General features: G+C 48.1%; 1 protein-coding gene across 2 annotated transcripts in view; it reads left to right on the top strand.

The window, feature by feature from the left end:
- The window catches only part of LOC126530456 (luciferin 4-monooxygenase-like), a 90,180-nt gene extending 73,797 nt beyond the window's left edge, over positions 1-16,383 (top strand). For both annotated transcript variants that reach the window (XM_072287996.1, XM_072287995.1), the window contains one exon: positions 16,164-16,383. In XM_072287996.1, coding sequence (XP_072144097.1) covers positions 16,164-16,291 — 128 coding nt within the window. In that variant the 3' untranslated portion in view covers positions 16,292-16,383. The remainder of the gene's footprint in view (positions 1-16,163) is intronic.
- The last annotated feature ends 2,539 nt before the right edge of the window (positions 16,384-18,922 follow it).

An 18,922-nucleotide genomic window follows, 5' to 3' on the forward strand; every position in this document is an offset into this window, starting at 1 on the left:
AGCGGTCCAAGGTCCCGTTCCAAGCAGTAATGCGCCGCCTGTGACAGCACAGTTGCAGCGGCCATAGTATGCGGAAGTTTTGGGGCTAGTCCCTGTCCACGCTCCGACCCATTTCTCCCCGCCACGTCTTACGCCGCGCCATAGGTCCCGCCGCTCCCATCAGTGCAACCGATCCAGCGTATGGAGGCTCGGCGCCTGCTCGAAAGGAAATCTGACGTCTGGCCTACCCCGGACAGAAGGCCTCTGTGCTATCACTGTGGAGAAGGCGGTCACATATACCGCGAGTACCCATACCGCGGCCTCGGATTGCAAGATTTTGCCGCGGATTCACCAAGGCCCACATATGGCGAAAGGCCAAGGGCGATTGAAGAATACCTGAACCAGCAGAGTATGCCACTGTTCCCGCGGCGGCAGTCGCGCTCGCCATCCCTCAGGCGATCTTCCCCAGCTCCTAGAAGCCCTCCAATGGCAACGCAGGGACGATCGCCAAGCCCTCGCCGGGAAAACTAAGAACAGCGACCTTCGGTGGCGAGGCCGCTGATAATCGCCCTTCCGAAGACCTCCCATCGACGCGAGCACGGTCTATTCAGCACAATTCAGCGACGACAGCAGCCGAACTCAGCGACAGACTCTCGCTTGACATACCTGTTCTGCTCGACGGCCGCCACGTTAGTGCCTTATTGGGCACGGGTGTCGAGTACTCAACCTTGTGCGGAAAACTAGCGACGGAACTTGGAAAAGTTATCACGCCTTGGTCTGGAACGCAAATTCTTACTGCTGGCAGGCATATCCTAACACCGTTGAACATGTGCACGGTCAGAGTACAAATTCGTCGGTCTAGGTTTCCAGCCTTATACTCCGCGATTGTTCTCAGGACCTCACCTTGGGCATCGACTTTCTGCGAGAGTATGGCGCCCTTATAGACCTTCGGGAGCGCGAAGTGACTTTTTCGACAGAAAGAACAGCGAACAGCCGCGACAATTGCCGACGTAACACGCTTCGGGTTTACGCCGACAGTGTAACTTTACCACCACGCGCAAGTGTCCTGGTAGCGGTCGTATGCGTCGATCTGCTTGACGGCGAAGCTGTTGCAGAGGGCAAATCCTCTCTTATGCTGACGCATGCTATATGTGCAGCCCGCAGTGTCATAATGCTTTGAGGTGGACATTCTGCGCTCCTCGTGACGAATTTCAGCCAGGAACATCGGCACCTATTTCATCGTACAACTATCGCTTTCGCTGAGCCCATAGCAGACGTTGCTGAATGCTTCGCGTGTATGACAAAGGCAACCCAGCTCAGACATTCAGCAATATCGACATCAATTCAGACCTTTCGGAGGGAAAGCACAAAGCGCTGCGCGAGTTGCTACTTCTGCTCAAGGAGTGCTTCGCATCTTCTTCTAAGGTACGCCAGACGCCTATCACGAGACACCGAATAATCACGCATAACGATTCTCGTCCCATACGACAACTGCCTTACGCGTATCGGCGAAAGAACGCAACGTGATTATAGCACAAGTGAAAGAAATGCTTGACGATGACGTCATACAAGAATCCGAAATCGTCGCCGGTGGTCCTCCTCATCAAGAAAGACGGAACGCCTCGGTTCTGCGTTGAGTATCGTAAGTTGAATAACGTCACAAAAAAAAAAGAGATGTTTATCCGCTTCCGCGGATCGGTGATTCGTTAGATCGACTGTGGCGAACCAGGTATTTTTCATCCATAGATCCAAAGAGCGGATATTGGAAAATGGAAGTTGACGAACGAGATCGCGAAAAATCTGCCTTTGTTACCCCAGATGGACTGTACGAATTTAAAGTACTTCCATTCGGCCTGTGTTCTGCACCGGCCAAATTCCAGAGAATGATGGATACTGTTCTGACGGGTCTGATGTGGCACAGTTGTTTAGTATACTTAGATGACGTCGTCGTGTTTGCGGCGACCTTCGAAGAACATCTGAAGCGTTTAGAGGCGGTACTTGAGACGCTTCGCTCCGCTAATTTCACACTAATGCCAGAAAAGTGCAGTTCGGTTACGAAGAGCTGAAGCTTATCGGGCATATCGTAAATGCCGACGGCGTCCAGCCTGACCCAGACAAAACATGTGCTGTTGCTGCTTTTCCGACTCCTCGTGACAATAAAGCAGTACGCCGCTTTCTGAGCCTGTGTGCGTACTGTCGTCGCTTCATCGCTAATTTCTGACGGATCGCCGAACCACTCATAAGCCTCACGCGAGAAGACACACCCTTCGTTTGGACTGAAAAGCAGGACGCAGCTTTCACCGAGTTACGGCAGCGCCTGCACGAATCACCCGTCCTCGCTCACTTTGACGAGGACGCTGATACCAAGGTGCATACCGACGCAAGCAACATCGGTCTTGGCGCTGTACTCATTTAACACCAGGAAAGCGTTGAGCGAGTGATCGCTTAGGCTAGTCGCACCTTTTCACGCGCCGAAATCAACCACTCCACCTCTGAGAAAGAGTGTCTAGCGGTTGTGTGGGCCATCATGAAATTTCGGCCTTATCTCTACGGTCACCCTTTCAAGGTGGTGACAGACTTCCATTCCTTTTCTTGGTTAGCCAACTACGAGACCCATGCGGGAGACTTACTCGATAAAGTCTCCGTCTGCAGGAGTTCGATGTTGCCATCGTCTACAAATCGGGCCGGAAACACGAAGATGCGGGCACGTTGTCGGGCGCTCCTGTCAAAACTTGCGATAAGGACATGCACGAAGACGGCGCATTCCTTGGGGCCCTCATCGCGTCTGACCTGATCATACGGCAGCGCGAGGACGGCGAAATACGCCCTCTCATCGATGACCTAGAAGTCAAGAATGTTACAATCCCACGACACATTTCTAGCAGTCTCTCGACCTTCTGCCTCCGAAAGGGTGTCCTCTACAAGAAAAACTCGAGCGCCAGCGACAAAGAGTATCTATTAGTCGTACTTGCCGCTCTTCGTGACGTCATTCTCCAAGCCCGCCATGATGAGCCCACGTCTTGACACTTGGGATTTTCGCGTACTCTTGCAAGAGTACGCAAGACGTACTACTGGCCCAGACTTTCTAACCACGGTGAAGCGTTACGTGCAAAGCTGCCGTGAATTTCAACGCAGGAAATCGCCGTCTATGAAGCCCGAGGGTCACTCCAACCCATAGCCCCACCTAGTGCGCCGTTCGATCAAATAGACATAGATCTTCTGGGACCCTTTTCCTTGTCAGCCTACGGAAACAAGTGGATTATAGACGCCACAGACTGTCTAACACGCTACGCCGAGACGAAAGCTGTACAATGTGTCACGGCCTACGAAATCACTCAGTTCTCTATCGATCACATAGTCCTCAGACATGGTGCCCCTTCACATGTCATCACCGACAGAGTAACTGCCTTTATAGCCCAACTGATAGAGGACATATTCGGGCTGAGCTGCACGCAGCAACGCAGGGCGACTGCCTATCATCAGCAGACCAACGGACTGACGGTACGCCTAAACAAAACCATTGCTGACATGCTGTCTATGTATGTAGACGTTCAGCATAAAACATGGTTCAGCATAAAACATGGGATCAAGTCCTGCCGTACGTTACATTCGCGTACAACACCAGCATTCAGGAAACCAGACGATTCACACCGTTCCGTCTTGTCTACGGGCGCGAGGTCCAGACAACACTAGACGCTATGCTCCGGTACGACACGGACGCATCGCTTACTTCCGACGCCGAGCAACTTGCTCAACACGCAAAGGAAACTCGTCAACACGCGCGCATACACATCACGAAGCAGCAGAGTACAGACGCACGACGCTACAACCTTCGACATCGGCAAGTCGAGTACCGGACAGGTGACCAAGTCTGGCTGTGGATTCCAATCCGTCGCCAGGTGTTGTCTGAGAAGCTGCTTAGTAGATACTTTGGACCCTACAAAGTGATACGCCGACTTAGTGAAGTGAACTACGAGGTCATCGCCGACGGTGCCGCGTCGCCTCGGCGTCGACAGCACCACTCAGAGATAGCGCATGTTATTCGCGTCAAACCGTATTCAGCGCGTTAAAGCGGCGCCAACCCGATCTCATACGACTACCACACTTTCCCTTTCTAGTTCAGTAAGCATCGGGTCAATGCTTCCTTTTTAGCGGGGGAATACAAATGCAGGAGCTCCGCACCCCATGAACAAAATATAAAAATTCCCTCTGTTCGTACACTTTTGCACCTTCAGTACCCTTAAAAGGAATCCCTAAAATAAAGCGAAGCTAAACAGACTTCTCCAATGACGCGGGTAGCCACGAAACTTTGTCACAACATGTCTCATCCCTTCGGAATGCCTTACCGCAGCAGCTCGACAGCCAACTGCCATGGTGGCGAGTGCGCTTGACACACAGGAAGGAGAAGAGAAGAGAGTGCGATAAAAATAGAGAAGAGAGTGCGAAAAATACCACGTGATGGCGCTGATCTAATTGGGAGACGCAGACCTTCTCTCCTGCCTCCCCTTAGACTCCTCGCAGCAGACGCGGCGGCAAGATAAAAAAATATGTCGCCACGTTTAGTTTTATTCAGGGGGCATACGTGCAGCAAGAAAGGGGCTGAGCCAATTGACTTCCCAGCCCGAGCTAGGCGGCGCTACCGACGCGGCTGAGTGCTGAGCTAGCACCCATCAAACTTTGTAAAGTAGTGACGCGCCTTGAAGAATGCCGCCTCATCATCGCGCGACCTGGCCGACGCCGCCTCGCTATTGGCCTAATGGCATCACTTGAGTCTTCGCGCCGGATTCGTTGTTTACAGTCGCGCTAGGGCACGTTGCAAGTGCTAGGCGGCGCCCCGTCTTTCCGACCCCTAGCGCCATCTGACGAATAGTTGCGCGAATGCGGTAGTATTACTCACGGCGTCAGCAGCCCGCGCTGTGTGTTTGGCGCCCTGTCAAACGGTAGCGATGGCGCGAAACAGCGTGCCGTTAATAATTTTAACCGGGTTTCCGGAATTACAAGACCTCCACAGCTTTTTTCGTGAAAATAATTTAGAGAAAGGAAGTCGCTATTTGAAGTGGGGCACGTCTACGACGTGAGGGAAGTGTTGAACTCGCAGTGATCGGAAGTGACTGCTAGGTGTATTCCGCAATCGAAAAATAACGCACCAGAGATATCGTGAAGCTCAGCGTAAGTTACTTGGTCATTTACGGTGTGGACGCATGAAATTATAGGCGACATTGATTCTTGAAGATCGGCGACTGCAGACAAATCCTAGCGGGGAGCTGCGATTGCCGTGCTGGCATCGCAGGGAAGTGCAAGGACGGCGCGGTAGTTTCCCTGGACATACAGGATGGCAAATACGAATCCAAAACAGCTCATCAAAGAACGTGGGGCGTACGAACGACTCGTAAGACCTACCCGAGGTATTATAACGTTGCTCTCCCCAAACACAAAAAAAAAGGGGAGGAACTTACCAGTTGTGTTAGACTACGCTGGGAAAATATTTTCGCCCAAGTTACTGGAAGTGCGATACTTATATGTTGCGATTTTCCAGTGCGTGCAAAGGAGGTTCCAATAAACCACGCCGTCAAAAATTTTGGTGATCTCAACTGCCCCTTAGTTGATATGCTGGGCGCAGAAGGCTGTATGCCAGCTCAAACAGCTGCAACCCCCTCCTCAAATCTCTCAGCAAGCCCTAGCGCTCTTTGAATGGGAGAGGACTGGGAAAGAGTTCCACTGCTTTACTGCGGTAAAGTGTGGGATCAAACTACTTTATTTGCTGCATATGCTGGTACGCACTGCAAGTGTCCTGTTGCTGCCATCATTGCTGTAAAAGCAAAGAATTCAGCGTTAACGCGCTTGGCATAACGCCGGAACATAAAACAGCTTATGCCGTCGGACGAGCGCTATCCAGTGTTGACGCCGTTCTGCTTCATACGGTCGGCTTGGAAACCTGCAAAACTTTTTTCCTCGTGAGTTGGTGTACGTGCTGTTGCAGCCCACTACGCAACAGCTCGTGTTGCACTTCGTCATTGCTCAGAAAAGGCAACAGCTACGCGCGAAACAGTGCGCAGACATGCTTTCCAAACGCAAGCGCGCCGGTCGTATCCTGCCGGTTCCGCGCTCGCCGCCGCGAGGGGCGCCCTTGTAGGCGGGGGGAAGTACGTTCGCAACCTGCCTGTACGGACTGTCGAGGTGCACACGTTCGCACCGTTGCTCTTCCGTGTTTTGGTTTGCGAATATCCGGGGCAATTTCGTGACATGTGCGAAGCCGCTTTACGGCATTTTTCATCACCATGACCTGCTTCGCCTTCGTAGGCCAAATTAGTTTCAGATAAAGCAAGAAATTCTTCTCGATAACGTCCGGTAAGCGCGACGGGTTAAGAAAGGCACGGGATCATCGAATTGGCAGGGAGAACGTATTGCACAGGTCACCGAGCACGTTGTCATTGGTCTGCACGCTTTAACACGATTGCTACGCGAGGTGTATTTTGTATATTTAAGCAATACGGGGTCGTATTTGGTGCACTTGATCATTTTGTTCGCCGACAGGCTTTGAGTTCATGGACACGCGAGGCTGCGTGCGAAAACGGTATTATGAAACTTCTAAGATTAAGCCCTGTCTTCTTCAGAAAACTTGAGGCTCGAGCGTGAGAACTAATCTAAGCGAAGCAGCTCTATGGCTATTGTGGTTACTTACTAGCGTTCTTTAGAGCGAAGAGCTTTGTTTACCTCTTTTGTTCCTGTTCGTCGTAGGCGGTCGCCAGGTGTATTTGCGATACGCAGGAAAAGCGTGCGCGCTCTCCCCAAACCGAGTTACGGGGTGCATTCGTCGGCCAACGACAGCCCCACAGGTCTTTGAGACGTACGTGCTAATTTCCGTGAACTTTAAAGTATGTGACGGTTCAGATGCGGCGGTGGAGCACTCGCAGAGAAGACGTGCGGTCGCCCGCTAGTACACTAGCTTGCTTAGTCGTTTGCATGTTTGGTTAGTCAGTTGCTCGTTCGTTTGGTCGTTCACACGCTCGTGTAGTAGTTCGCTTGCTGGTTCGTTCAACTATTATAACGTACGGCCACTGCATCTGAGACGCACTTGCTGTAGGGTACTGTGATGACCCACTTATGGGGGCAAAGGTTCGTGTACTCAATGGTTCGGTTGGTTCTCTTAGGCGGAGCCTCCGAGAACCCAATTGAGGACAAAGCCGTTGGTTTGAACACACACACAAAGACTTTTAATCAAACTAAAAAAGGCTTAAGATAAATAGAAGAAAATAGAAAACATGCCTAAATAAACACTCGAGCAGACATTGCGGCAAGGAACACACATAGGGCTTGCATGAGGTTAACGAGTTAGCGAGTCCGGGCTTGCCACGAGGGCGGGGACGCGTCACAGTCTCGACGCGGCGACGCGGCGACAAGCTGGCGAAAGGAGTGCTGCCGGTCTCACCATAGGTCGCGGTGTAAGCTGACCGACCGGGCGACCGGAGTGCGCCCGCTCTGGCTAGGCGAGGAAAAGCAGGCGGCTTGGTGGCGCGAGTAGACGGCGTCGGCGTTCTGGCCGGGCAGCTGGCGTAGAGCTCGGGCCCGAAGCCCGACTGTTCTCGTCTCGCCCACGGGCGCAGAAGCTCGAACGCCGACCTCGAGCAGCAGGCGGCACGGCAGACGGGGGTGGCGTTCTGGCCGGGCAGCTGGCGTAGAGCTCGGGCCCGAAGCCCGACTGTTCTCGTCTCGCCCACGGGCGCAGAAGCTCGAACGCCGGCCTCGAGCAGCAGGCGGCACGGCAGACGGGGCTGGCGTTCTGGCCGGGCAGCTGGCGTAGAACTCGGGCCCGTAGCCCGACTGTTCTCGTCCTGCCCACTGGCGCAGAAGCTCACCGGCGTTGAGCAGCTGACGGCACGCTCGGGTAGACGGGCGACGCACAGGAACAGGTTGGCAGGAGGCCCCGGGCGGGTGAAGTCCTGGTGGGCTCGGGTCCGGAACCCGACGGCCCGTCTTCAACGCCCGCTCCGGTGGTCGACGTCCTCCTGCCGTCGCTTCCTAGGACTCTCCTGGCGTCTCCCCTGCGTCTCCTCTGCGTCTCCTTGCGTGTCCTCCCTTCTGCCAGCGCACCACACTTTCTTTTGGTCTGGCCGATTTGGCATTCTCGGATTGGCTGCCTGACGCCCCGTGGTCTTTTGTAATTGGTTGCTTTTCTTCTTGTTGTCTTTCATGCGCCGCGCGTTCTCGTGCCGGACGCTCTTCGGCGTCGTTGTTTTCCTTCTTCCACTTCGGCGCGCGTGCAATGAGTGTCGTCTGCTTTTGACCGTCGCGATCACCGCACCATGTCGCGCACCACACATCACAGGTACTTAGGCTGCTGCGTTTAATTACGGAATGATACAAGTAATGGTGCCTAAATATCAACGACTGCATCATTTAACCTACTCCAATTTCGGCCGCATCATTTTGGGGCGATTTTTTGCGCGGTCATAACTTCACTAAAGTCATATCTAGCAAATTTTATTTTGGAGTGAGCGCAACCGTCATCAATGCATGCACCTTGCTCAACTCGGTTCGCGAAAAGCGCGTCACTTCGTCAACGGGTGAGCTAACGCATGATGAAATATTATTCTTGATGAGTCACTAACCTGAAAAAAATTATTTGCTCAACGTAATTGTTTTAGCCTGATTGAAGCGCTGTTACCGAGTCGCCGCTTCGCCGAACGACTACTAAAATGTAATTTCATTTTCTATGTGCGCAGAGTCTCCACCCACGATCGGCACACGCGTATTTCTTTCGACTTCTAGGCACGAGAAACATACCAGAACGAGAGCCCACCTCTGAGCCTTTCCGCGTGCTTAAAACATTGGCAAACACACACGTTTGCGCCACTGTAGCTTTTAACAATCTATTTAACCGCCAGAGCAGTGATCGTGCCCTCTGCCAGCCTTTGTGCTTAACAGCTGATAGGCGCCGCCAATTAACGTGGTTAAGATTCGTCGGGCCATACCCAAGTCACCAGCCTCACATATGCGATATCATCTGTGACTTCGACGCCTTCTACTCCCACCAAGAACTGATATCGTGCACGTTTGGCGACTAAAGCCCTATATCTCGCACACTAATTCGACACCCTAGGAAGCATCGAGACGATGATTCTGCCACCGGGGGTTATTGTCACGTACGAGTTTGTGCCGCTGTGGACAAAAGGACCTTGGGAGGGGAAGAGGAGGTTGAAGTGTCTCGATGGTCGGTAGACGGTGTTACCCTGGCTACTGAGCTACAACCTTGTAACTGTACATAATATAACTGCATATGTTTCCTCCCCGTAACAATACTAAAGAATAGTGCGACGGAGAATTCGCTTCAGTTAAGGTTTAGTTTTCGGGCGAAAGGCACTTGCTGGTAGATGATTGATACAGGAAGGTATCAAATAATTACGAGTGCGCTAACCGTATCTGGGAGAGAAGCGAGTCAATCGAAAAGGGTCTTTACCTCGTGACGGGCACTTAAGACTTTGATGCCAAAATGGAATCAGCTACATGCAATTTTTTTAGTTTTCCATTGGCCCTGTCAGCAACGCCTTCTCCCAGCCCCATCAAGAGGGAAGCGCGGCGCTCCTTGAGGACACAGACGGCCAGCATCGTGGCATTCAGTACCCACAATCATGCGATGGTGGTGGGTTGTACCAACAGGCGGGGTTAGTCCGGCGATTTAGCTCAATAGAATACGTCAATGTCGATTGAGCTCAATGTCAATACGAGTCAACAATGCCAGTCTGTCTTAAGATTGCAAGAAAATGTAAAGCTTCCTTGCTGGCTATAACTGACTCTTCAAGGAGCAGAAGGTGTGGAAGCTGCTCATGCGGAAGGCCCTTCATTTGCAGGTTTTCAAGCAGTGCGTCCTCTTCATCTCTATTTCGGGCGATACAATGGATAGTGTTCGATATATCTGGCCTTCTGACATGTAGCACAGTTTCAGAAAATTATGCGCTTCATCCTAAATAATCATACTGGTGCATAATCATACTGGACAGGCCGCCATTAGAATCTGAACCTGGCAACGTTTAACGCTAGAACGTTATCTAGTGAGGCGAGTCTAGCAGTGCTATGGGAGGAATAAGAGGGCAGTAAATGGGATATCATAGGGCTCAGTGAAGTTAGGAGGCCAAAAGAAGCATATACAGTGCTAAAAGGGGGGACGTCCTGGACTATCGGGGCTTAGCGGAGAGACGACAACTAGGAGTCGGATTCCTGATTTATAAGGATATAGCTGGTAACATACAGGAATTCTATAGCATTAACGAGAGGGTGGCAGGTCTTGTTGTTCAACTTAATAAGAGGTACAAATTGAAGGTCGTACAAGCGTACGCCCCTACATCCAGTCATGATGACCATGAAGTCGAAAGCTTCTATGAAGACTTGGAATCGGCGATTCGTAAACTCACAACAAAATACACTGTACTGATGGGTGACTTCAATGCCAGGGTAGGCAAGAAGCAGGCTCGAGACAAGTCAGTGGGGGAATATGGCATAGGCTCTAGGAATAGCAGGGGACAGTTATTAGTAAAATTTTCATAACAGAATAAGATGCGGATAATGAATACCTTCTTCCGCAAGCGGGATAGCCGAAAGTGGACGTGGAGGAGCCCGAATGGCGAGACTGGAAATGAAATAGACTTCATACTCTGCGCTAACCCTGACATCATACAAGATGTGGACGTGCTCGGCAAGGTGCGCTGAAGTGATCATAGGATGATAAGAACTCAAATTAGCCTAGACCTGAGGAGGGGACGGAAGCAGCTGGTACATAAGAAGCCGACCAATGGGTTAGCGGTAAGAGGGAAAATAGAGGAATTCCAGATCAAGCTACAGAACAGGTATTTGGCTTTAACTCAGGAAGAGGACCTTAGTGTTGAAGCAATGAACGACAATCTTGTGGGCATCATTAAGGAGTGAGCAATAGAAGTCGGTGGTAACGCCGTTAGACAGGAGACCAGTAAGCTATCGCAGGAGACGAAAGATCTGATCAAGAAACGCCAATGTATACAATCCTCTAACCCTACAATTAGAATAGAACTGGCAGAACTTTCCAAGTTAATCAACAAGCGTAAGACAGCTCACATAAGGAAGTATAATATGGATAGAATCGAACATGCGCTCAGGAATGGAGGAAGCCTAAAAACAGTGAAGAAGAAACTAGGAATAGGCAAGTATCAGATGTACGCGTTAAGAGACAAAGCCGGCAATATCATTACTAATATGGATGAGATCGTTCAAGGGGCTGAGGAGTTCTATAGAGATTTATACAGTACCAGTGGCACCCACGACGATAATGGAAGAGAGAATAGTCTAGAGGAATTTGAAATCCCGCAAGTAACGCCGGAAGAAGTAAAGAAAGTCTTGGGAGCTATGCAAATGGGGAAGGCAGTTGGGGAGGATCAGGTAACAGCAGATTTGTTGAAGGATGGTGGGCAGATTGTTCTAGAAAACCTGGCCACCCTGTATACGCAATGCCTCATGACCTGGAGTGTACTGGAATCTTGGAGGAACGCTAACATAATCCTAATCCATAAGAAAGGGGACGCCAAAGACTTGAAAAATTATAGACCGATCAATTTACTGTCCGTTGCCTACAAAGTATTTACTAAGGTAATCGCAAATAGAACCACGAACACCTTAAACTTCTGTGAACCAAAGGACCAGGCAGAATTCCGTAAAGGCTACTCAGCAATAGACCATATGCACGCTATCAATCAGGTGATAGAGAAATGTGCGGAATATAACCAACCCTTATATATAGCTTTCTTTGATTATGCGAAAACAATTGATTCAGTCTAAACCTCAGCAGTCGTGGAGGCATTACGGAATCAAGGTATAGACGAGCCGTATGTAAATATACTGAAAGATATCTATAGCGGTTCCAGAGCCACCGTAACCCTCTATAAAGAAAGCAACAAAATCCCAATAAAGAAAGGCGTCAGACAAGGAGATACGATCTCTCTATTGCTATTCAGAGCGTGTTTACAGGAGGTATTCAGAGACCTGGATTGGGAAGAATTTGGGATAAGAGTTAATGGAGAATACCTTAATAACTTGCGATTCGCTGATGATATTGCATTGCTTAGTAACTCAGGGGACCAATTGCAATGCATGCTCACTCACCTAGAGAAGCAAAATAGAAGGGTGGGTCTAAAAGTTAATCTGCAGAATACTAAAATAATGTTTAACAGTCTCGGAAGAGAACAGCAGTTTAAGATAGGTAGCGAGGCACTGGAAGTGGTAAGGGAATACATCTACTTAGGGCAGGTAGTGACCGTGGATCCGCATCATGAGAGTGAAATAATCAGAACAATAAAAATGGGCTGGGGTGCGTTTGGCAGGCATTCTCAGATCATGAACAGCAGGTTGCCATTATCGCTCAAGAAAAAAATGTATAACAGCTGTGTCTTACCAGTACTCACATACGGGGCAGAAACCTGGAGGCTCACGAAAAGGGTTCTACTTAAGTTGAGGACGACGCAACGAGCTATGGAAAGAAAAATGATAGGTGTAACATTAAGGGATAAAAAAAGAGCAGATTGGGTGAGGGAACAAACGCGAGGTAATGACATCTTAGTTGAAATCAAGAAAACGAAATGGGCATGGGTAGGACATGTAATGAGGAGCGAAGATAACCGATGGTGATTAAGGGTTACGGACTGGATTCCAAGGGAAGGGAAGCGTAGCAGGGGGCGGCAGAAAGTTAGGTGGGCAGATGAGATTAAGAAGTTTGCAGGGACAACATGACCACAATTAGTATATGACCGGGGTAGTTGGAGAAGTATGGGAGAGGCCTTTGCCCTGCAGTGGGCGTAACCAGGCTGATGATGATGATGACTGGTGCATTAGCAGATCTGACCATGAGAGCAAGGTGTTCCTAATTCTCTCCAGCGCATACATCGAGTGAGTATTTCGTGTCGCTGCCAGATCTCTTCACAAGCAAACGAAGGAAGATTACTTAAGAAAATACTTAAATTCTATTCATAGTTAAGTTAAAATGCGTGTTATCGGCTGCAAAGGACGTATTAAAAGAGCTAGTCCATCAAGTTCAGTTTACTGTATTTGTGCAATGTTAACAAATGTAGGGTACAAGTAATCCTTAATTTAATCAAAGTAATTTGAGGATTTCTTAATTAGTTTCATACAGCTTTAATTGCTATTTCTCACCAATTACATTCTCGAAAGAAGTAATCGTAATTGTGATCGATTACTTTTTTTTCAGTAACGTGAACAAGTCTGTGGTCAGTTCATCCAGTTACGGTTACGTTGCTTCTTCAAAAGGGTTTAATTTTACTCAGTGTGGACGAAATGTATTCGTAGCTTTTACGCACTACTGGATTACGTTTTCGTTACAGGTTGAGGCACTTTTTCAAAGCAATCTAGCATTACTACACTAAGCCCAAATTTCAGCAATAACACAAGAAAGTCAAACTAAATAACAGCGTGCGCAGTGAATAGAGTACGCAGAATTCTAGCCTCAACATTAGGGAGTTTGCAATTATCAATTACAATTAGAAATTGAACGTAGTTATTTCATTATACTAATCACAAAGATAGCCTTCAAGTTATCGGAGCTACAAGGTGGGTGCCAGTGGAAATTAAGCGATATCGAGAACGGTGAAGGAATTCCTGGGGTACCGAGATATGGCGAATTGGGGGTATATGACTTTCATGACGACGTCGACGCGTGACGACAATTAAAATACTCCCAAAGCGATATTTGAGCGCAGTTGTGTACGTGTTTAGAATTGGCAATAAATTGGTTGATAAATTGGCTCGCACGGTAAATCTGTATCGTGCGAGCTGCACGGTAAATCTGTATCGCGATTGCTTCGTTATTCTGCAGATCGCTAGAGCCAGCGCGTTGGTGACGCTTGGACGCGATTCACACCATTCTCGGCCAACATACCTCCCAGACCGCGCGCGCTACTCTGGCGCCATCTCGTAGCCATCGTCGCCGCACCGCGTTTTCCTAAGGCTTTCGCCATACCCGCCTCCGCTTTCTGCCTCATGGTTCGGCGGCAGCGTCCTCTCCGGTTTCAGCCTCGCGCCTCTTCTCTCTCGCCGCTTTCCACATTTTCATTTTTCGATGCGCTTATTCGCTTGGTTACGTCGCCCCCGACGACGCCAACGCTTGCCGCAGAAACGTGCGCCTAAGAGCTGCGCTCTAAAATATGACCAGTAGCTACTCCGTACTGGGTGGCGCCCAGTACTATGATAGTACGCAACAGGTTGGCTTGCGAATAAAAAGTGATACAAGTTTACGAGAAAGAGATTCAGTGGTAGGCGGCACATAACTGCTTGCACACATAGGTCAGCGAAATTAGAAGAACTCACTCGGGCTGAGTCAGAAAACGTACTTTTTACTGAAGGGCCACCAGCACTCAGACTCACGAAATTTTTGCTCAGCCAGGCTTCACTCGGACTCAGAAACACCGAAATTTCTCTTAGCCGTGCTAATCTAGGCTCAGACTCGCGGGTGAGCCTGAGTGTGGGTGATCAGTGGAATAATGAGTGAATTTGCCGACCTATGGCGGCACGTTCCCTTTGAGCAAAGTAAATATAAAAGAGTGTCATTAAAGAGCGGCACATGCCGGTGCGCAGATCAGTAAAGCGCCTTGCTGCTCGATTTGAGGAGCTCCTGTGACGCGGGTTGGATTCCGTGCAGCAACGGATAAACTTTGAAGGTTTCATTTTTATTGAAAAGATCGTGGAAAACGATTATACACAGGCACCAACTTATGCACTACCCTGAGAATAAGTATACGGACTAGAGATTTCACGAAGACGCCAATTTCGGCGTCCATCTATGAATTTAACTTGAAATTGTGGACTTCAGTGCAAACTTTGCATTGCAAACATTCCAGTGCACTCCTCCATTTCAGTCTCTGTATCTGTATTACGCACAAATTAAGTTCTTTCGGCTTGTCGGTGGCCTGTATACTACTAATCATGGGTGTACATAAATACGAACGCCTTTAATTGTGTATGTGTTTGTTCGCGCTTGTGTTGCAACAGTTGTCCCACTAGCCCGCCAAGTGATACATGCATTGTGTATGCTCTTCGCAAATATCTGCGACATCGCTTAGAACTGAAGTATGCGTATATAAAGCAATTTTAGTTAACTGTAGGGTGGACGTATTGTCCTTTTGTTTTCTCAATCTTATGTTGAAGCAAAGGAATTAGGCGAGGTTGAATGACGTGTTACCAGCCAGCCTACTTGAAACCAAGATTCTGTACGAAGGTAGTGAGAAGGAGCCCGTGAAACCAGTTTTGATGGTAAAGAATACAAGAAGAGTTCCTTTAATTATCTCGCCGAGGCATACACCGTATACAGGGTGCTTCAGCGAACTCCTTCAACATATTTTGAAGCTTGCCTGTGGCAGACAGCACGATTCTAGTTCATGAGCTGGTCTGCATGAAGAGAGGGACTTTTCTTGCACCAGAACATTGAAATGCATGATCGACTAATCAACAGATATTCACTAGTTAAGTTTTTAACTGATTACCTTATGACTTATATTGCAAGTTACAGATTCTAGCCATGAAGTTCGCCAAGCGGGTCCACATGGACCGAATTCTCACGATGACACCAGTTTTGAGATAATAATTCTCACACATTGCCGAGAAGTGCATGGGCGTGCCAGTTACTGTCTTAATTAAACGTCGTTTTATGCATTCAAGCGCAAAAGTAACTGGAACGCGAATGCACTTCTCCAAAAGTGCGCGAATTAATATCTTGAAACTCGTGTCATCCTGAGAATTCGTTCCAAGTGGAACGCCTTGCGAACTCCACGGCTAGAATTTGTAACTTGTAAACCATACGGGCCATAAGACAATTAGCCTATATCTTAAGCAATGATTTTTTGTTAATTAGGCGATTATGCCTTTAAATGATTTGTGCAAGTAGTGTCCACCGCTTCGAGTAGACCAGCTCACAAAATATAACTGTGCTGTATGCCACAGACAGGCCTTTAAGAATTTTTGAGTGTGCGCTGACACACCCTGTACATTCTAGACTAATCTCGTAGAACACGGGGCGTATGCCGCCGCAAAGCCTTGTGATGTCAATGATGATCTGCTGCACGCCGGCCGTTTTTGCAGTAGTTTGTACACCGGTAATACTACTCTTGTAGTTTTCGTTTACATAATATTTCTCTGCTTGTTCTCGATTTACGCAGAAAATTTTGCCGTCCACATGCACCTCTACGGCGGTGTGTTCTTCCTGGACTCACTGCCCAAGACTGAATCTGGAAAGACCAACAGGGCTGCCGTCCTTGAACAGTGCGCCTCGCTGTCTGCATACTAAACGATCACGGCACACAGCGGACCGTGCTGCGAGTGCTTTACTACCTTTTGCTGGGAGATGCAAAGACATGCTAGGCACCGAAGGCGCACCGTGTGCGGCTACTCACCTTGCCGTTTCACTGAAACCGAACCCCTTCAAATGTACCAGCCAGCATCTATTCCCGTTAAGAAATATACCTTTCTTGAGGTTTGCGTTAGAAATGCAAATAAAAAATACTTCACATTTTGGTGTTATAGCAGCTGATTTCAACCACCGTATTGTCACGTTGCAGTGACGATGAAGAACACAGTAGCAAAACCGTTAATCCAAACTTACTCTTCATTTGGCCGAATCTGTGCCCAGAAAGACAGGCTACACTCAAAGCGCGAGAATAGCGGCGAGCACAGTCGGCGATCGTCGGAATCTGAGCCGCGGCTCAAGCACGTTGGCTTTTAAACGTCGCTCGCCGAAGGTTGCAGCTGGTTCCCGCGTGTCTTCCAGAAAGTACTACACAATTCACGTTGCGCATACAATCAGATTACACAAAGTTCGGTGACAAAGGGGTTTCCGTTTTTTTTTCATTTATTTATTCTTTATACCATTTCACTACTTCCTTTTCCTTTCTTTGTTTTTTCATGAGTGGTTTTTGCCGCTCCTTCTATTATCTCTTTCAGAGACGCGATAACCTACGACCACCAGCGAAACAGCTAATAGAGGGTAGCTGTGCACGCCATCGACAAGCCGGCAGACACACGGGCGTTGACACATGATTGACAGACGGCCGTGTCCCTGACATTGTGCACAGCACTTCCTTATTCTCAATTCGACACACTCGCCGCTAACACACCTTCCTTCCTTGCCGCACCCACCCGCCTTACGCCCTCTCCACTTTAGAACCCCAACTATATATACTGTGGCGAGGAAAGCATATGTCACCTTCAACAGAAGTCCACTTGTCGAAGCGTTGGCTCCTGCTTTCACCTTGTTCTCGTTTTGCTCATCGTCTTCTTTCTTTTAGTCATTACTGCTCACTACTAAGCATAATTAGTCGTTTGTAATCAATTGTGGTCATCACGAGCCGTCGTTAGACAGGTTGGTCATACCTTAGTCATTAGTAGTCATTATTAGTCATTACTGCACATTACCAAGCATTTTCGTCATTTCTAAAAATTGTGGTTGTTACAAGTTGCCGTTAGACATGTTGGTCATCAGTCATCAGTAGTCATTACAAGTCATTTTAGTCATTATTGGTCATTAGTCATTATTAAGCATTCTTAGTCATATCAAATAAATTGTAGTTGTTACATGTTGTTAGACATATTGGTCATTTCGTTGTCATTACAAGTTATTTCAGTCAATATTGATCATCACTGCACATTTGTAAGCATTTTTACTCATTTAAAATAAATTGTAGTCGCTGCAAGTTGTTGTTAGACATATTGGTCATTCCGTAGTCATTACTAGTCATTACAAGTCATTTCAGTCATTACTGCTCACTGCTAAGCATTGTTAGTCATTTGTAATGAATTGTGGTTACTACAAGCCGTCGTTATACATGTTGGTCATATCATAGTGATCAGTAGTCTTTACAAGTCATTTCAGTCGTTATTAGTCATTACTAAGCGTTGTCATTTATAATAAATTCTAGTCGTTACAATTCGTCATTACACATATTGGTCATTTCGTAGTCATTAAAAGTCATTTCAGTCAGTATTTATTACTGGGCATTACTAAGCATATTTAGTAATTTAAGATAAATTGTAGTCGTTACAACTTGTCGTTTGACATATTGGTAATTTCGTAGTCATTAGTAGTCATTACAAGTCATTATTAGTCATTACTGGACATTACTAAGCACTTTAGTCATTTCAAATAAATTGTAGTTGCTACAAGTTGTTAGACATATTGGTCATTTCGGCGTCATTAGTTGTCATTACAAGTCACTATTAGTCATTACTAGTCATTATTAACCTCTACCAATCTCTATTATAATGTCGTCATTCTCTAACTCACTCTCAATCATTTTTCATTCTTTAAACTGTCTTTCATCTGTCTTCATATGGCGTGGTGACGCTTCGGCGGACACTCCGGTGGTCAGGTCTGCTGACACAAACTTAACCACGAACCTAGAAAGGCTTAAGAAGCATCGTCCCGGTGCTGAAAACACAAAAGCGAAAAACGAAAGCACGCACAGCTAATAAAAAAACAATAATAAAAAGCAAAGTCCCGCAGTTCGTCTGTGGGTGTCGAAAGGTTTAAAGGCACTATGTGGACAACCTCAGGTCATGCGTGGCACCGCTATGATTGCGAAATGCCGTCTGGCACGACCTCAAAGCCCAGGGTGCCAATACATCGAACGATCTTGCGGGGTTGGAAATAGCGTCAGAAAAGTTTAAGTACTCGTCGGCATATCGGGGTCCACACCCAGACACTGTCGTTCTGGTATTCCACGTAGCATTAGCTTCCTTGATTTGTTGGGCTCTGAACACTTCTGTGCAAGAAGAAACAGGGGGAGAAAAGAAATGATGTATTTGAAGCTCAGTACAGCGAGAAATGATATTGGTTATGCAACAGGCTAAACAGACTGGGCAGTGACGATGCAATTGTTCGGCATTCGCGAGACGCTGAACCCTGTCAAACTGCTCCCCCCGT

Source organism: Dermacentor andersoni, chromosome 4, assembly GCF_023375885.2.
Source record: "Dermacentor andersoni chromosome 4, qqDerAnde1_hic_scaffold, whole genome shotgun sequence".
Classification (NCBI taxonomy): domain Eukaryota; kingdom Metazoa; phylum Arthropoda; class Arachnida; order Ixodida; family Ixodidae; genus Dermacentor; species Dermacentor andersoni.